The sequence below is a fragment of the Eptesicus fuscus genome, chromosome 12 (genome assembly GCF_027574615.1).
Source record: "Eptesicus fuscus isolate TK198812 chromosome 12, DD_ASM_mEF_20220401, whole genome shotgun sequence".
Lineage (NCBI taxonomy): Eukaryota > Metazoa > Chordata > Mammalia > Chiroptera > Vespertilionidae > Eptesicus > Eptesicus fuscus.
Window position 1 is genome coordinate 5,216,468 of NC_072484.1, and position 19,172 is coordinate 5,235,639.

General features: G+C 51.9%; 1 protein-coding gene across 1 annotated transcript in view; it reads left to right on the plus strand.

Moving 5' to 3' along the window:
- Positions 1-9,408: 9,408 nt before the first annotated feature.
- The window catches only part of BMP7 (bone morphogenetic protein 7), a 73,900-nt gene continuing 64,136 nt past the window's right edge, over positions 9,409-19,172 (plus strand). Inside the window, exon 1 of the mRNA XM_008141200.3 lies at positions 9,409-9,973. Within this exon, the coding sequence (XP_008139422.1) occupies positions 9,556-9,973 (418 nt within the window). The 5' untranslated portion in view covers positions 9,409-9,555. The remainder of the gene's footprint in view (positions 9,974-19,172) is intronic.

A 19,172-nucleotide genomic window follows, 5' to 3' on the forward strand; every position in this document is an offset into this window, starting at 1 on the left:
TGTGGAGCCATGGGAGCCACAGATTATGGCGTTGGAGGAGGGGTGGGGAGAAGGTTGGCTTGAGGCGTTGGTAGCTTCTACCCTTCATTGGAGCCTTAAGGCAAAAAACCTCGGACTTGGTATCTAAACAGCAGCTACAGGAAGAAGTCTGGGTCTGAGGTGACTGCAATCTTTGCAACCTCTTTGATGTCTGGGAACATTATGCTTCCTGGTTTTGCAACTGCAGATAATTTACTGGGAGCAGACTCTTTAGAGGTGGCTGGGGAAGGGTCTGACTGATGAGGACGCTGAGCTTCAGACCAGGAGAAATGGACCAGCACCCAGCAACACCCATTCTCTGGACTGCTCAGGGACAGGGGCCCAGGTTGGAAGTTTGGGCTGAGGTCTCTTGGCTGTGAGAATTAGGTACCTCGTCAAGCCTCCCCAAGAAATGTGGTGGTGTCATAAGACATCTGCATCCGGAGATCTGGGAGCCATCAGGCCTCGGGAAAAGCTGGAGTTAGAAGGTCGAGTAGCCCAGGTGCCCGTGGGATTCCCCTCAGGGCCTTTGCACTTGCCGCTGCCTTCACTAAGAATGCCCTTTCTGTGTTGGCCACATGCCTGGCTTCTCAGATGTCATCTTTTCAGAGATGCCCCCCACCTGCTGCTCTCAGCCTCCCTTGGCGTTTTCCCCTCTGTGGCACTTGTTACGCATTCTTGTTTCTCATTTGTGTCCCCCACCTAGAACATAAGGGCTTTGGGATGTCTTCCCACTGCTGCGTCCTCATGGATGGACCGCTGATGGCAGGAACTAGGTAAATATGTGTGAGTGAATCAGGGAATAAATAAAACCCCAGGCTTGCCTGGAGACCTAGAGTATTAGCTATGTTGATATCATGTCTGCAAGTGTGTTTTCCTTCACAGAAAAAGTACTTGACATCGAAGCTTGCACACACTCTAAGCCAGTGGTTCTCAACCTTTCTAATGCTGTGACCCTTTAATACAGTTCCTCATGCTGTGGTGACCCCCAACTGCTGCTCTACAGCAGCGGTTGAGAACCGCTAGCAGGGTCGCCTAAGACCATCGGAAAACACAGATATTTACATTAGGATTCATAACAGTAGCAAAATTACAGTTATGAAGTAGCAACAAAAATAATTTTATGGTTGGGGGTCACCACAACATGAGAACTGTATTAAAGGGTCGCGGCATTAGAAAGGTTGAGAACCACTGCTCTAAGCAATAGATAAAAATGGGGAAAGCTGGCTTTTGGGGTTTGTGTCCCTGGGACTTGTAGTCTGGGGGCATGAGTCCTTGAGGAAGAAAAGGAAACCACACTTGAATACTTGAACGGTGGCCACTCTAGTCTGTATCCAACTGTCAAGGCCGTCATGCCACCTGATCTCCGCAGTGAGGTGGGGCTATGTGATGAGCCGTCACTCAGCACCTCGATGACAGGGTGCCAGTGACAATGCCAGCTCCTGATTCTGAGTCAGACAGAAACCACGGTGTCTGTCAGGGAGTTCACTCAGCAAGTATTTGTTGAGTGTCTGCTACATACTAGGCACTGTTCTGGGCTCTGTTTACAGTAGTGAACAGATCAGATCAGGAGCCATGCCTGCATCGCAGTGGGGCAGAGAGACAATGAACAATAAACGTGAAACTAGGTGACATTTCAGTGGTGGTACGTGTTAGAGAGAAAAAGGTGGCATGGCCAGGAGGGCAGGAAAGGGAGGGTGGGAGACACTGAGATTTTGGTAGGGTGGCCAGAGAAGGCTTCAATGGTGAAATGACATTTGAGCAAAGACTTGGAGGGAGCCATGTGGATATCGGCAGATGGACCTTCCAGGCAGATGGAAGAGCCAGTGCAAAGGCTCTGAGGTGGGCGTTTACCTGCAAGGCGGAACCCAGGACCAAGGTGAAGCTTCTTGCTTTACCCAGAAGAGCCCTTTATGTAGGATTGCCAGGTATGAAATACAGGATGCCCAGTTACATTCGAATTTCAGATAAACAGTGACTAATTTTTAAATATAAGCGTGTCCCAAGTGGGGGACAATTAGTCATTGTTTATCTGGAATTCGAATTCAGCTGGGTGTTCTGTGTTTTTATTTGCTAATTCTGGCAACCTTACTCAGTGGCCAGTCATCATGTGAGCTCTGGAAATAAAAGCTGTGGGCTGGCTTTATGGAGAGGTGTGGCTGGAAGGAACAAGGGAGTCAGAATCAGGTTGCCCAGGCTCTGAAGGCTGGCATTTCCTCCCTTGGCTATGTTGTCTTGGCCAAGTTCTTTGACCTCTGTGCCTCTGTCTCTTCATCTGTGAAATGGGAGACATATTAGGGCTGCTGGACCATTCAAGGTACCCTGCAACGTGCCAGCATCAGAGAGCGGTCATCCATGCTAACCTAACTCTGATCGGCCTTCCCCTCTATGTAGGATGAGCTCAAATCTGTTCTACTTCCCCCCATTTTTTTTTTAAAAACTGAGTCAGGACTAATCTATTTAATGAGGTTTTCCTAAGGGGGAGACAATAAAGATAAAACCCTAAGTAGAACAAGGAATATTTTTTTTTTTGAAGGGCATTAACACAGTGAGGGAGGCAAGAGAAGAGTTAGAGTCCGATTTTGCGGGGCAGAGGCTGGTCTTTCAACCTGTCACTCAGTGACCCTTTAATAGTGAATTAAATGGGAATGTGTGAAGGGCACCAGCCTCGGGGCTTCTTTGGTTCCGGTCAGGGAAGTCCGAAGTATCCTCCAAACCCAACAGAGCCCTCTGTAAGGCCGGGGTAAACCCGTTCCACAGAATCTGACGGGTAGATGGGTTTTCTTTGGTATAATGGTTAAAAGACAAACGGAGTGATTTGCCAACAAATACACATTGAAAGCTGTCCCACCACAAACCCAGATTCCCAGCTTCTCTTGAAAGTGAGAACTATCTGGTGACATTAGCATCAAATTCCTGGAGGGCAGCACCCATGGGAAGGCGGTGGCTGGTCCTCCCTGGTCCCTACGTTTCCGTATCGTATCTGGGCCTCGTGTCCCTCCCTCCTGTCATTGTGTCAGTGCTCAAGGTCCCCATTAGTGGGATTAGTAAGAAGGCTATTCCTTGGGCCTCCCATCTCGGGTCCTGTGTCTCTGTATTTATGTTACCTGGCTCGTGCCTGTAGACACTTTAACCTTTTGCACTCGGATGTCGAGTGTGACTCGACACGGTTAGCATTGGTAGCAGGAATCGAGAAAAAAGCAAGCGATTGCAAAGGGTTAAGTGCATAAAGAAGGAATTAAAGAGGAGCTCAGAGGTACTCTGGGGATTTATCAGTACTGATAAGGCACCCACTGTGTGCCAGGCCTCTGCTGGCCCTGGGAAATACAAACAGGACCAAGACAAACCCTACCTTTTGGTGTGCACCTGGGTTTATGGACTCAGGCCCTTGGACCAGACAGCCTGTGTTAGAATTCTGAGTTCACCACTCAGTCCCCAGCAGTGTGGCTATGAGCAGGTTCCCTCATGTATGTGAGTTTCAAGTCCCTCATCTGTAGACTGGGGATAATAATAGTGAATACCTTACAGGACCATCACTTGGAATAGAGGCTGGCAGATGGTTAAGTTGTAAGTTGGAGCCTTAAGCAATTGGCTGTAACTTCAGGAATGTAGAGCCTTGCTCTTCCACAGCCAGTCTTTGGAGCAGCAGCGTCCACACCCCTGGATCTGGATCAAAGTGCAGAATTGCAAACCCCTCTCAACTGGCTGTGGGGAAAGCTGCATTTTGACAGCTCCCCAGGAGTTCACCTGCATAGTCAGGATGGAGAAGTATTGCCTTAGGATCAAACAAATGGGAAAAGGTCTTCTCCCAGGTGGCTGAGAGCCTGGGCTGTGTGGACAGATGTGGTTTGGGATAACGGTTTCATCACAGATGAGCTGTGTGACTGAGAATGTCACTCTCAGAACGGCAGGCTCCTTCTCTGTGGCCCAAGAAGCACAACAGGCTCCCCCACACTGGAGGGTGATGTGGGCTAAGGTTGCACGGGGCTTGGCAGGTGTCTAGTGGACCGGAAATGCTTTGGACTTGTCAGCCACCTTCATTCATGTCTGGAAGGAGGAAAGGGGTCCCTCCAAAGCTGAACCAAGAGTAGTAATGCTCAAAATCAAACCAGATTTCCTCCAGTCAAGGAAGAAAGAACAGTAGTAAACAAACCGCAGCTTCCCCCCAGCCTGGGCCATGCAAATCCCGCCGTGGCCATCAGCTTGCTCTGGAGTGTGTGTGTGTGTGTGTGTGTGTGTGTGTGTGTGTGTCTGTGTTTTCCATTTGGAACTGTGGCTACTGCCACGTGTACTTAAGACCGATTGAAGCTGCTTAGTATCCTCCTCCTCTGTTTAAAAAATTGTGCAAAGAAAGCCCCAAACTGAGCAAGCAAGCAGTCTGTACAATGACAGATTTGCCTGGAGAGCACCATTCCATTACAGGTGTGCTAAAACCATTTCCTCTCCAGGTTGGAGCTCTTTGCAGACAAGGATTTTAAAGTCTGTGTGTGAGGAGGCTCCTGGCTTCCTAGTCCCTGCTGAGGGCTGAGGCCCAGGTCAACAGGCCTTGGCCAGGTGGGTGGACAGAGGGGCAGCCCTCAGGATCCCTCGGCTGTGCGGGTGCCCCTTGGGAGCCCCAGGCCCGCTGAGCTTCCTCTGGGCAGATGGTATAAGAGTTCTGCTGAGGAAGATGAGGTCCCTACCTCCTGCTGAATGTGTGTGTCAGCAGAATTCTTTTCTTCTTTTTATTGCCTTTGAGACATATGCTGACTTGGTCAAAATCGCTTAGGCAAGATGTGACTGATGATGTATGAAATGAAAACTCCTTGCCCAGTGCTGGGAGGCCAGCAAGAGAGGGGTGCGGACACTCCACCGGGGCGGGCCAGACACAATAACGCCCCTCACATTTCCAGACCATCTTTCATCCAGGGGAGCGGGCCCCAGGTGTGGAACAGACTGGGGCAGATCCGGTTACAGCCCAGGAGTCCAGCGCTGGGTGCCTGGGCTTGGGGAACCACAACTGGGGCTGAGTGGGTGGGTGGGAGACTGGCTGCTGGGGGAAATGGGATAGGCCCCGGGGAGCTCCTGGGCCCTGGATGGCAGGGGTGGGGGCGTGGCGTGGCTGGGGGACAATGAGAGGACAAAATGTAAGGATTTTCCTTTCACCTCTAATTCCACTCGCCTGCTCTGCCTGCTCACTCACTCGAGCTGGATATCCCAGAGTCAGGATAAATGTGCTTTTCTCCGCTTGGCCAAAAAGCAAACCGTATGAAGCATTTGTTGTTATTCTTAAACTTAGGAGGCTTTCCTGTTAACAAATTTTCCTTTTCATACAGATGCGGGCTAATGTTTATCAAGTGCTTTCTCTGTGCCCCAGGCACCTTGCAAAGTCCTTTACATGAATTGAATTAAGTTCTGAATCCTCACGGCAATCCTAGGGGACAGGCAGTGTTAGTCCCCTCTCCCCCAATTATACAGATGGGGAACTGAGGCACAGAGAGGTTAAATCCTTGGCACACAACTGCAAGTGGCATGGCTGGAGTGTGAAACAGGTGGGCAGGCTGCTGTCTCCCACCCGAGACTTTCTCTAAACAACCGTGAAGCCTTTGCTGTGGCCTCAGCTCTCAGGGCAGCATCTGATATAATCCCAGCCAGATATTTCCTGTCTGCACGTTTGCATTCATTCATTCATTCATTCATTCATTCAGCAAGCAAGCATTCACTGAGGAGCTGGTGATTTCTTGGGGACTCCTTTGGGGGAGAAAGAAGGGAAAATAAAGAGCCCACCCCTCCCCCAGCATGGGTCACAGAAAAGATAAGGCTAAATAGGGGGCTGTGGGAGTTCAGAGGAAACCTTATCTCTTCCAGATCTCAGGTATGGAGAGCATGTTGTCTCTTCATCTTGCGTGAGAAAAGATGGCTTCTCAGAGGAAGGATGGTGGGGCAAGGGGACTGGGAGATGCCTTAGCCTGGCGCCTGCACAGTCAGTCCACCATGCTCTTAGGTATTGGCTGTGCTTATTACTATTCATTCAGCAGGTACTTACTGACACCTGTTGTCTTCCAGGCTCATGTGGGCTCAGGTGAGATGCACAGAGGGGTAGACTATAATCCTTCCTTCAGGGCCTTCACAGGGTTGAAGGGGGACAGGACAGATGCTGACCAATCAGCTACCGTATGCAAATTGGTAGTAACAGTACCTGGCACCTCCTACCATGTCACCTTGTTTATTTCATCCTGTCACTTACCACAGGCTGAAATGGTCTGGGTTTCATACTCTCCAATGAACACTGCACGTCAGCCGGCACTCTTCCGCCTGCCTCAGTAGGCCTCTTTGTCCACACTGCCTACCCCTGGTCTTTACCCCTTGACCCTCCTGCGTGCCCCACTCCCCCAGGCTCCAGCAGTTAAGCATGCCGCCCCCTTCCCTGAGAGAATCCATGGACAAGCACAGCCTCCTGTCCTACCTCAAACCGTACTTAGGTTCTTGCTTTGTCTCGCCTGGCCTAAAAGCCAGCTCTGTGATGGAGGCCACTATGTGAACTCACTGCTGCACTCTCCAACCCAGCACTATGCCTGGCACCGGGATGGTCCGCTTGACTTTCAGGGTCCAGAACAAAATGAAAAGGGGGGGGGGGCGGGCTTTGTTCATAGGTTATAAAGAACTAGAGGCCCAGAGCACGATATTCATGCATGGGGGAGAGGGGTCCCTTAGCCCCGCCTGCACCCTCTCCAATCCAGGACTCCATAGGGGATAACTAGCAGTCCGACATCCCTCTCACAGTCTGGGACTGCTGGTTCCTAACTGCTCACCTGCCTGCCTGATTGCCCCTAATCACTCTGCCTGCCTGCCTGATGCCCCTAACTGCCCCCCTGCCTGCCTGGTTGCCCCTAACTGCCTCTGCCTGCCTGCCTGATCGCCTCTAACCTCTCTGCCTGCCTGCCTGATGGCCCCTAACCACCTCTGCCTGCTGGCCTGGTCGCCCCTAACTGCCTCTGCCTGCCTGCCTGATGGCCCCTAACCACCTCTGCCTGCTGGCCTGGTCGCCCCTAACTGCCTCCTCTGCCAGCTTGGTTGCCCCTAATGGCCTCTGCCTCGGCCCCCACCACCATGGCTTTGTCCGGAAGGACGTCCGGAAGACATCTGGTCTAATTAGCATATTACCCTTTTATTAGTATAGATTGTAACATGGCAACAGCTGAGCATTAAGCCCATTGTGGAGCCTTTCTGATTGTGGGGGCCTGGGCACCTACACGGGTTGCAAACTCATGAAGCCCACCCTGCCTGACACCCAGGAAGTGCTCAACAAACTGTGCTAAGGGAAAGAGTGATGGATGAAGGGCAGGTGGAGGGTGCCTTTCAGAGTGCTTTGACTGACAGGTGGGCAGAAGCTCAGCCCTGGGCGTGGGATTTAGGGTTCCTTCTATCTCACAGCCTGGGTGGGCCTGTGCAGCAGGGCCTGTCTGTGTGATATGAATGGCTAGGACCTGCAGCCTTGCATTCTCTTCTCTTTGCCTGGCTCTGGCCTCTCCTATGGCCACCCATGTGGGCCTGCAGGCTGCCATCTTTTCCAAAAGTCCCTAAGGGATTCCTGGCAGAAGCACCTCTGCTCCAGAAAAGTGACAAGACCAGGTTCCTTTGTACCAGCTCTTAGCGCTTTCTCCTGCCCAAGGTGAGGTTTTCCCAAAGGAAACCCCATCCCCAAATTCAGCCCTTCACCTTTCATCCCAAATGCCCTGAGCTGACATTCTGTCTAGCCTCTCACATGGACACCACTGTTTGCAGGTTTGCCTCTGGGGCAGCCCCTGGAGGGGAGGAGGCAAGCTGAACTTTGCCCCACATTTCTCACTGCCACTCTGGGCAAAGAGTTATTTTCATTCCATATTTATTGATTAAGAAACCACGGCTCTGAAGAGCATCAATTCACTGAAGGTCCCATAGCAGGTTCTGAGTTGTCTGGGAGCCTGTTCCTGGTGGGAACCTGCCTCTCAGTGGGTGGCTCCCTATAGTATTTGTGGGATGAACAAGTGAGGGGAGGGAAGAAGGGAGACCAGTGAGGTCCCAGACACAGACCCTGGGAGGTGAACTTGATGCAAACTGGATGCCAGGCAGGGGCTGATGGGGAAGGCTGGACAGTGGTGGGCCTGGGTCCCTGATCTCAGGCTGAGGTCTGGCTGGAAACAAACAGAGCCCAAACGGGGAGGAGGTGGGGAGGAATTCTCCAGCTCACACAAGTTCATTAATTCATTTAACAAATGAATGTGCAGCCACAGTGGCTGCCAGGCCCTAAGTTCAAGGTACTGTGGGTACAGGACAACGAAGAAAAGCACCAGCCTGGGCCCCCAGAGTGATTCATTTCCAGGGGGGGAGGCAAGACAATAAAGAAAGCATGAATAACTCAAACAGTAATTCCAGATGGTGGGAGGAGTTAAAGAAAATAAAACAAGTGTGTGGGAATGAGCAGGGAAGTGACCTGAGCTATCTGTGCTGGTCTCTGGGAGGAAGTGGCACCTGAGTGGCACCTGGAGGAGGGCCAGCTAAGTACTGATGAAGGTAGTGGGGGAGGAATCAGGGTAGGAGGGAATTCCAGGCAGAGGGAATGGCAAGAGCAAAGACAAACATGACCAGTTGGAGAGACACCTGAGGGGTCAGAGTGGAGTACATGGGGACAGAGCATCTAAGGGGCTGGCCGATCCCTCCTTTGAGGAGCCTTCACAGACCAGCGCACCATCCACACTCCCCCAGCTTCTTCCACCACGGTCTGAATCCCACGGGTCCCGCTCAGACTGCCAGTGCGGAGAGGGGAGGGCCAGCCTGGATTCTTTCCTCCGCACCCCCGTGGCGCCGGGCCCGGCGCTGGGCACCCCGGGGGCACTCAGTAAATATTTGTAGAGCGCTCCAGAAGGAATGAATGAACCCATTGGGCGCAGCTGGGGGGGAGGGCGGGGCCGAGGGCAGGTGGGAGGCCGCGGGCGCGGGAGGGGCCCCTGGAAGCCCGTCCTCCTCCTCCTCCTCCTTCTCTCAGGCCCCAGCGCGTACCACTCTGGGGCTCCCGAGGCGGCTTCTGGAGCGATCAAGGGCACGCAGGCCCTGGAGAGCGACCTGGGGCCCCTGCTCTCGGCGCTGGAGTTGGAAAGAGGGTGGTTCGCCACCGCCCGAGGGCTAGAGCGCGAGAGGAGCGGGAAAAGGAGCGCTCGCCCGCCGCCGCCTCGCCGCCTCCCCGGCGCTCGCTCACCCGGCTCCTAGGGTTGCTGGCTGCTCCTCCCACCCGTGCCCGCCTCCTTGCTTGCTCCTCGCTCGAGCCGGTTTCCAAGCCGTTCGGTGCGCCCGGGCGAGTGCGGGGCGAGGGGCCCCAGGGCCAGCACCGAGCCGGGGGAGGGGATCCGGGCAGAGAACAGGGGGGCGGGGAGGGGCCATGTCCGGCGCGGGCGCCGCGGGACCCGTCTGCTGCAAGTGACCGAGCGGCGTGGACCGCCGCCTGCTCCCCTCCGCCACCTGGGGCGGCGCGGGCCCCGGTGCCGGGTGCCCGGAGCCCCGGTCGCGCGTAGAGCCGGCGCGATGCACGTGCGCTCGCTGCGCGCCGCGGCGCCTCACAGCTTCGTGGCGCTCTGGGCGCCCCTGTTCTTGCTGCGCTCCGCCCTGGCCGACTTCAGCCTGGACAACGAGGTGCACTCCAGCTTCATCCACCGGAGCCTCCGCAGCCAGGAGCGGCGGGAGATGCAGCGCGAGATCCTCTCCATCTTGGGCTTGCCCCATCGCCCGCGCCCCCACCTCCAGGGCAAGCACAACTCGGCGCCCATGTTCATGCTGGACCTATACAATGCCATGGCGGTGGAGGAGGGCGGCGGGCCCGACGGCCAGGGCTTCTCCTATCCCTACAAGGCGGTCTTCAGCACACAGGGTCCCCCTCTAGCCAGCCTGCAAGATAGCCACTTCCTCACCGACGCCGACATGGTCATGAGCTTCGTCAACCTAGGTGAGTGCGAGCAGGCCGGTCAGAAGGCGTTTTGGAACTGGGAGGAGAGGGGGGTCACTGCTTACATCCACCCCACCCACCTTTCCACTCTGGCCTTTTGCAAATCGCAGTTCCTGGCCAAGATTCTCCTACCCCAGGGTCCGTGTGGACCCCGCGCTGTGCGCGCCAGGTATGGCGAGCCAGGCTCTTTTGGCCTGTGGGAGTTTTGGGGGAGAGAAGGACTGGTCCGAAGGCCCCTTCGGGTTAAGTTGGCGGCGGTACCTCTGGGGCTGGAGGCGCCAGGCGGGCCGCGGCGCAGTTCAAAGCGCGGAGCTCGGTCATGTGAGCTGTGCCGGGCCGGCGCGTCCCGCGCTACCTGGATTTAAAGGGCCCTGCTCGGCGAAGCTGCCTTCCCGCCCTCTCCGGGCCCCTCTCAGTCCCGCCTGGCCCTGGCATCGCGGGCGTCGCGCCCCCTTCCTCGCCTTGGCAAGTCCTACCCTACCTGTCGGCTCGCGGTGCGCCCGCCCTAGCACGCTGCGCGCCCTGAGCGCCTCGGGGCCCTTCTCCTGGCCGCCAGGCGCTCCCTCGCTTTCAGTTCTCCTGGCTGGAGCTGGGGAAGAAACGTTGCCATTGCGAGCTTTCTATTTTAAATATTTAATGATAGGTCCCGGGAGGGCAGAATCCATTTTCAGCGTTTATCACATGTGGCGTGCAAACCACGGCTTTTGGCGATTGGATGGCGCGGGATCTCTGAGCAGACGCTGCCCCGGGCGGCTGGGGGACCCGGCTCCGGACTGGAGCCGCGACGGCCCGGGAGACCCGAGGCTGGAGCTGAGGCTGCGGCGGGGCGCCGCCTCCTCCATCTGTGCACGCACACTCCCCAGACTTGCTCAAACTAACCCCCGGCAGCGCTCTGTAGGGCTGATGATCAAATATTTGGTTTCCGAGATAACACGCCCCGAGAGCGCTGTTTCCTGAGCCGCTTTCATTCTACATGTGTAACTTGCTGCGAAAATCCGAACCGAGTCAAGACAGCAAACTCACGCCCAGGGGCGCTGTGTCAACATGGAAATAATGATACTCAAGCCCCCCGCCGGGCACTGGGGGCGTGGATGGAGGGCTGGGGAAGCCCGGTTCAACCTTAATGCTTCCCCCTTTAGATAAGGTCCCCGGGGTTCCCGGAATACCATTGTCTGTCCTTAATAATAGCCAAAGTCAAATAGTGAAACGAGTCTCAGCGAGCAAGGGGTGGGGGGGTTTAGATGCCAAAATAATTTCAAGGAAGTTTAAATTATATTAAGCAGCCTGTTAGAAGGAGGCAGCTCCATATGTCCTAATTTAAGACAATCTCCAAGATGTATGAGGTGGAAAAAAGCAAGGTGCAGATCAGTGGGGTTACATAATGTGCTTGTATATCATCCCTTCCCACTGGAAGAAGACGCCAGGAACTGGAAATAGATTTTACTGGGGCGGTGGGGTGGGGGTGGGGGTCGGGGGGCGGGCAGGACTGGGGTTGGGGCTGGGGCTGGGGCTGGGGCTTAGGGAGTATAAACTGAGGTTTGATCTTGCATTGTCTGCACTTGTGTCTGTGTGATTTTTTAAAATGTGTATGTATGACCTATACCAGAAACTAAAGAAGAAATTTCAAATACAAGTAAATAAGTAAAATAAAGCAGAGCCGTGTAGCTGTTCTGAAGTTGGGTTAATCAGGCCCCTTGCTCTGGCTGGGATTTATGGCATCCCCTTCTGTGTTCTCTTGGGTACCCGTGACTCCCAGTGAGTGCAGCAGGTCCCAGCGGCTGCCTTCAGAGCCTGGCTGGGGTCATTCAAAAGGTATTTGTAAGCCCTAGCTTTGCAAATCCCATGCAGAAAGTACCCAGTAGCAGGGCCATGGGCACCCCACCCCCCTCATTGGAGAAGGACTAGTTGCCAACTGGGTGCCCCTGGGGATCTTGGGGCAGGGCTGTTCGCTCCCCTTGATGGTGGGAGCAAGCTGGAGCTTGTCTGGGAAGGCCAGGACTGGGTGGTTTTCCTCCTCTGGTTGTACACACACCTTTCAACCCCCTTAGTCCCATTTCTTTCATCTTGAAAGGACAAAGACCGGCTTGTCTGAGCCTCTTAATCAGCCGGGCTGGCTTTGGGTTTTGTGGGACAATCCTGACTTTCTCAGGTTTTGCTTTCTGGAACATCGCTCCAAATTAGATGGCAGAGTAGCTTTTTAACAGGGCGCACTGACCTTGTTTTCTTTCTCTCTGTGTCCCTAAAACTTGAGGAAATTAGTTGGGTGAAGACCCGACTGCAGTTTGGCAAGACTCTTCTGTCGGTGCTTCTAAGGTTGACCTATTTCTGCTCTGCACAGGAATAAACTGCCTGTCCCTTCCATTCTGTTGTGGTCCTGGAATTCCTCCCCAGGAGCCGCTTGGGGGTGGAAGTGGGGTTGGGGGCAGCGGTGGGGGGGGGGGGGGGACGGTCCACGTAGGAAACGTGCCTGGAAGCTGAGTTTGCTGAGAAAGCACATGATTTCCCTTGGATTGCAAATCATATTGATCGGTAACCTACAGCGTTTTCTAAAGATGTGTTTAGTCTCACACTTCACCGAAGAGCGAGAAAATGTCGCTTATCCATATCACACCATTGCTGGTGACCGTGCAGGGAACCCGGGGGGGGCTTGGGAGGCCATTGGTGGAGATCGTGGGGGGAGGCTGACGCTTCGCCGCCCTCCTCCCTGCACTGATCCCTCGCCGTCCCGCAGGGCCGAGACCTCTGCCTGGATTCTGAAGGCTTTTGCAGACCTGGTGCATTTGTTCTTCCTTCTCTCTGTAGCCAAACTGGTTTTTGTTCCTATAAGTCCTCGGAATTCAAGCTCTTTGCCAGGCTGATTGGGATCTAAACTAAAGAGGGAACCAGAGGAGAATTTATGACAAAACCAGGTGCTAAGAATGAGGACTTCAGACCGCACCTCACGACAAAGACCAGCCTGAACAATAAAGCCCAGTGCTATGCTGGTTGAGCCGCCGGACTGAGACTCCCATCTTCCCAACCTGGGCCCCTTAAGTTCAAAGGCGAGATTTGTAAACTGGTTTGGATTAACAAGCCCCCAGCCCCTCTGTGTAGACTTAATTTTTGGAATTCAAAACAGGCTACCCTCTCTTAAATAGTCCCCAGGCAATGTGAACTCTGTAGACGAATCCCCAGATACCTTGGCCCCTCCCCCCAGCCCCATTCTTTCTTTGTAGAAATTCAGCAGCTTCTTCTGGAAACTTCTAAAGAAGCCGGCTGGCATGAGGGGTGTGCAATGCATGTTTATCTCTGGTTCCAGCCTATGAAGCAACCAACTTCGTTTAATCTTTGAAGCTAAGTTAAAAAAAAAAAAAGAGAGAGAGAAAGTTGGAAACCTATCATTATCGGACCCCATGTATAAAAGTGGCTTTTGTGAATGCAGCCGAAGAGCAGCAAGAGGCCTTGCTTTTTGACTTTTCCTTTGTACCATCTGGCTATCCTTTTTGTTGACAAGTGTTTGGCATTAAGATCTCTCCTTTTGCCCCTTAAGAACAGGCCCTACCACTGTAGAGTATTAGAAAAAGATTCTGTTACAGTTTGAAACTTTCCTTCAGGGAGAGCTCCGGGAAGGGAGCCGGCTGCAGGCTGTGCAGCTGTAACCTGGCTTGTGTTAAGATTTGGAAGGGGCTGTTCCACATTCCAGCACTCGGAGCGCCGGCCCTCGCTGGGAAGCAGCCAGAGGTTAATATAGATGTCACCCAGGCTTTCCCTTCCTTCCTTCTTTCTTTCTGCAGAGAGTCTTCACTCGAGGAGTGCACCAACAGCTGTGTTTTTAGTAACCCTTTCAAAATCACTTCTTTTAAACCTCATTTTCCTGCTTCTATAAATCAAAGATCTTTTCCCCCCCTCCCTTCTCCCTAGGATATATGTGACCCAGATTTGAACTTTTTTGATCTTTGTATTTCTCTTCTGGAACCGAAGCAGGTTAAGGCAGAGCCCTGGATGCCAGCTTGGGTGGCTATTTTTAGTTTTTATCCCAGGCTTGTCATTCGGTTGGGGAGTGGCCCCAGATACAAACGGATTGCAGGGCAGCCCAGGGACCAGGATCTGAGTGCGTGGAGAGGAGAAACTGCTCTGGGATGCAGCTCCAGCTCGGGGCCTTCTGTCGGGGAGCAGGCGCTCAGCCTCCGCTGAGATAAACACAGCTGGCGCTCGGGCCCTGACCACCGGAATGCCTGCGATGTGAGCGCGCATCACATGGCCGTGAACTCAGAGACAAGTGATGACTTCATCCCAGGGAGAGTCCATCTGAGTTGATTGATCACCCCCATTACTTTAATTTTTCCCCCTATTGGGTAAGGTCATATTTGGCCCATGGCAAGAATCAGCGTGTCCTAACACTCCCCCAGCCCCCACCCTTCCCCAGCCTGCCCATCCGTTTAACCAGCTGAATGTTTTGAATGGAGAGTCCTTTGCACCAAATGTCTGGCCACGTTCATTTTTTCACAATCACTCTTCAGACCTGGCTGGGGGCTGTGTTTTTGGCAAGTCGCTGCCACGCTTCGTCTTAATGCGTTCTGGCAGTGTCGCTGGGGTTAGGGCACAGGCGGGGATGTGTGGGACCTGTCATGTATTGTCAGGAGGAATGTGAGGATTAGCCTTTAAAGTGTGGTGGTGGGAGAGCCCTGCAGCTGTGTACACTTATTATAAAAGATTTAAGTCCCACTGGTAAAATCAATATATTGAATTGCACGACCCTCTGCTTTTAATTAGTTTAAACCAAACGTGCCGGTGTCATTTGCCTCCTCTCGCCTTCATGGGGTGAGGAAATACCAATATTTACATAGAAACTGTTAATGTGTGGTGAAAATGATAACACATTGAGCTTTACACACCCAAATTGCCTCGACTTGATGGATCCCAGATCAACACGGAGTTGTGGGGTGATGTCACCAGGGCCAGGCCAGGGAGCAGGGCGGTGGGTGACATCAGTAACGGCGGCTTCGAGCCTGGACGCCGGATGCAGGTGGGTATGGCTGCGGGTGAAGCGCCTGAGGATGCTAGTCTTTCAAGAAACGAGCCGACTCTTTCATTGTCCGCCAGACATGTTGAGATTCACTCACGCCGTATCTAAAATCTTTTCCCTGAAGCGTTCTTGCAAAATTGGGAAGCGGGCCCTCGCCGCTCCGGTTGTTTTGCGTCTGTCCTCCCAGCACGCCGGGTCCTTTGCACGGGCAGCTCAAGGCACAGCACTTGGTTTACATGGAGCTTCACATGCTCTGCTTCCCAGTTGCAGGAACAGGTTATCGGAAGGGTTCCCGCACTGCACGCCCTCCCACGCCCGACTGCGGGGATTACGTGAACCGCCCAGTACGAGCCGTGTGCTCAGCTGCAAAATTCCGGGTTTTGCAGCAAATGGCATTTGACAAATAATATCTGACAAATGCGTGATTTGGTATTTCTTAATATGGAACAGATATTCCATAGCTAACCCTCACCAGTGAAAAGCTGCGCGGACCCCATGGCAGAGGGCAGTGCGGATGAATCCCAGGGCCGCCGCTGCGTGCTCTCGCCTCCCGACGCGGAGTGTTTGTGATTGGGGGGGACAGGAGGAGGCAGGGCGTTTGACACGTACTTATGTGAAACCCCGAGTAGCATGTGCGATGCCGTCCTTTCAACATTTGCGTTGGGAGGCATTGTGGGGAGCCGCGCAAAGCCTTTGCTGATCCGCGTGGAGTGGATTGAATTAATGACAACTCAGAGAGCACCAGTTTTAGGGTAATTGCTTTATTGTTTTGGAGCCAGGGTGCTTATAATCCGGTTCCTGTACAAACATGTTTAACGTGTGTTAATGCATTTCCAAACCAGAGCCTCTCAGCACAACCCTGCTTTTCATTAATTGATGTCGGTAGCATGGTACAGTATTTCAAAGGGCTGGCCAAGTATAAACTGTGTTTCCAATTTCCTTCCTTTCCTGTGTTTGGAATGCCAATGTTAATTTGTTCCCAGGCCCGAGCGGGGCTGCCAACTGCGGCTTTCTAAAGGGCTTCACAGTGAAGGCTCCCAGCCCTCGCCGATGCTGGGGCTGCCTGGCCAAGTTTCCTGACACTTTGCAGCTAATTCTGTGTGATATATGGAGTGGGGGCGGGGGGCTTGACTGCCGTGTAACGGAAGTTCTCGGTGACAGCGGAGGGTGTGACTTGGCAAGGGAGAGTGGCACGGCATCCACAGTGATTCTCTTTAGACACAGCTTAAACCCCCGTGTCTGTTTCCACTAGGGTTGCGTGTTGCCTGTGTGACCTTGAGCAAGTGACTTAACATCTCTGAGTTTGGTTCCTTTTTTTTTGTTGTTGTTGTTGTTTTGTTAATCCTCACCCGAGGATATTTTTCCATTGACTTTTAGAGGGAGTGGAAGGGAGAGGGAGAGGCACACCGAGAGAAACGTCGATGTGAGAGAGACACATCGATTGGTTGCCTCCTGCAGGCGCCCTGACCAGGGCTGGGGATCGAGCCTGCAACCGAGGTATGTGTGCCCTTGACCAGAATGGAACCCAGGACCCTTCAATCCACAGGTCGACGCTCTATCCGTTGAGCCAACCGGCTAGGGCCAAATTTCACTTTACTTAATCTTATAATAAATACTGAGATCAAGCCACCCATGTTATCTTAAAGATGTCAAGAGAATGGCCCCAAATGAGGGCACGTTGCCCTCCTCTTTCAGAGACCAGTGGGATTGGAATGAGCGCATCAAACTTATGTGAGGATAAGGAGAAGGTAATGCTAACTCTTCCTCTCGATTTTAGCCTCTATGGCTATTTAAAATTTTTACTACTTGGGAAACTGAAACTTGAGTGAGTGCTGACTATAAAGGAACTCTTTGTACTGTCTTGCAACTTTTCTCTAAATCAAAAATTATTCCAAAATAAAAAGCTTTAATTTCAAAAAACCACATTACTGAAGTATTTCTTCCCACCCCTTTCTGGAAAATGGTCAAAGTACAAATTGTCTTTTCCTTCCAGGGAGTGACAAGCCCAAAGCATTCATTAACAGAGCAGCACAACTTCCCCACTTTTTATGGGAGCAGGTGCAAGGCTGCCCCTCCCCCAGCGGCGGTCAGGCTGCGACAGCCCTATGGGTTCAGTGCCTTTAGAAGCCTCTGGAGACCAGAGGGTGCCGAGCCCTCCTCCTCCGGGGCCCGAGACGAGGGGTGGCCTTCCTCGCTCAAGGCTCCCCATAAATTCCCTCCAGCTCCTATACTGCTTGAAAAATCTGACTTAGTGAGTATTAGGTTTCCCTGCATCTTTGAGGTCACGTGTTATTCTTTCACATCTTTATCTCCCCAGAGTAGCTTTCAAGTTTCCATCTCTTGTTGTCAGGCTTAATTACATGTGGCTGTGAATAAAGAATTGCACCGTTTCCAAAATCGAGGACTTGCGTGTTTTTAAGCGTTGGAGTTAGGCCTGTACTGTCTTGTAACACCAGCCTCTGTCTTGCTTTCATGTAGTTAAAAAAAAAATAAATCTAAGCATGTAGCATGACAGGCAGCCTCCGATGGTCCTTTAATGGTCCCCATGCTCATCTGCCCGGCAATTTAACACACACACACAAAGGCAGGCGAGTTATTCTGTGGTTTCCATGACTTGTGTTTTGGCCTCTGATAAAGGACTTTTTTCTTGACTGTTTTTATAGACATTGTTACTCGCCTGCCCTAGCACTGCCTCGCAGGATTCTCATGGAGAGGAGAGGCCCAAACAGTGGCTGCGTGTGTATGTGAATGAGGTGAAAATGTTCTAAGAAACATTTGCTAAATATTTTTAACTTTGCATCCCCACTAATACATTTTTTAAAATATAATTTACTTTTTAAAAAATTTTTATTGATTGTAGAGCGTGAGAGGAAGGGAAGGGGAGAGAAAGAGAGAGAGAGAAAGAGAGAGAGAGAGAGAGAGAGAGAGATCTGTTGTTACACTTATTCATGCATTTATTGGTTGATTCTTGTATGTGTCCTGACTGGGGATTGAACCCACAACCTTGGCTTATCTGGACGATATTCTAATCAACTGAGTTACCCGGCCAGGGCCCCACTAATAAATTTTTGAGTACATACCCTAAACAGGAATAAATCATGTAACTATTGGTTTAGGATAGTTTGTACTATATACAACAAAGATTGAAACAGAAATTTAACTAGAAGGCACTAAAAATAAAAACAATCCAAAATTATTTTTTAATTGAATTTATTGGGGTGACACTGTTTAACAAAAGTATACATAATTCTACAACACATCATGTATGCACTGTAATTGTGTGTTCACCGCCCAAGTCAAATCTCCATCCATCACCATTTTTCCCCCTCCCACCCAGCAATCCAAAATTCTCATGTTACCTAATATACATTTTAACTGATCATTAACACAAGTATTTTAATTTTGGTTAATGAGACAAAATTTAACTAATTTTGCTATCACTAACATTTTCAATGTGATGTAATTTGATCTTCATGGTTCAGCAGTTGGGGATCAGTGAGCTAAAGGTCTGGCCCTTAAGTTTTGATCATTTTAGTCCTTCATTTGTCTAGTCGACATAAATGGATGTATTCTTCCTAACAAAACCCCACAATCTCAGGAGTTTAAAACTCAGCAGGTTTGTTGTTCTCTTATATTAAGTTATGGCTCCAAGCTTCCCAGGTTGATGGAGCTGTCACCCTTTGAATGTCACTATACGGTGCCGGAGGAAAAAGATTATGTGAGTTGTGCCTGGGGTTTTCAAATCTCCACCAGGAAGTGACCCAACACTTGTGCTCTCATTTCATTGGTCAGAGCTAGTCACATGGTCAAACCTGACCCAAGGCGGGTAGGAGGTTACAATTCCACCCCTTGCTTGGGAAGGGGAGCACCAGAAGAACCTGGGAAATGGCACTAGTGACCACCACACCATCACAGGTGAAGGCTGGATGAAGAGGTGGACATGGAACAAGGGAGCCGTTGGCTGCGTTACTGAAAGAAGATCCTTATCTTTAATCTCATCCTCCAGTTATGCAGATTGTTGTTGAGGCTCAGCTAGTACATTTCCCTCTTCCCTGATGTCCATCAGTTCTTGAAATCTACTTAGTTGTAATTGTATCTTGATAGATCCCGTATCTCGATAGATCCCTCTTGCCCTCCCAAGTGCTTGCACCCCATTTTGGAGACCAGTGTTTGTAGAAGCTCCCGCGTCACTGA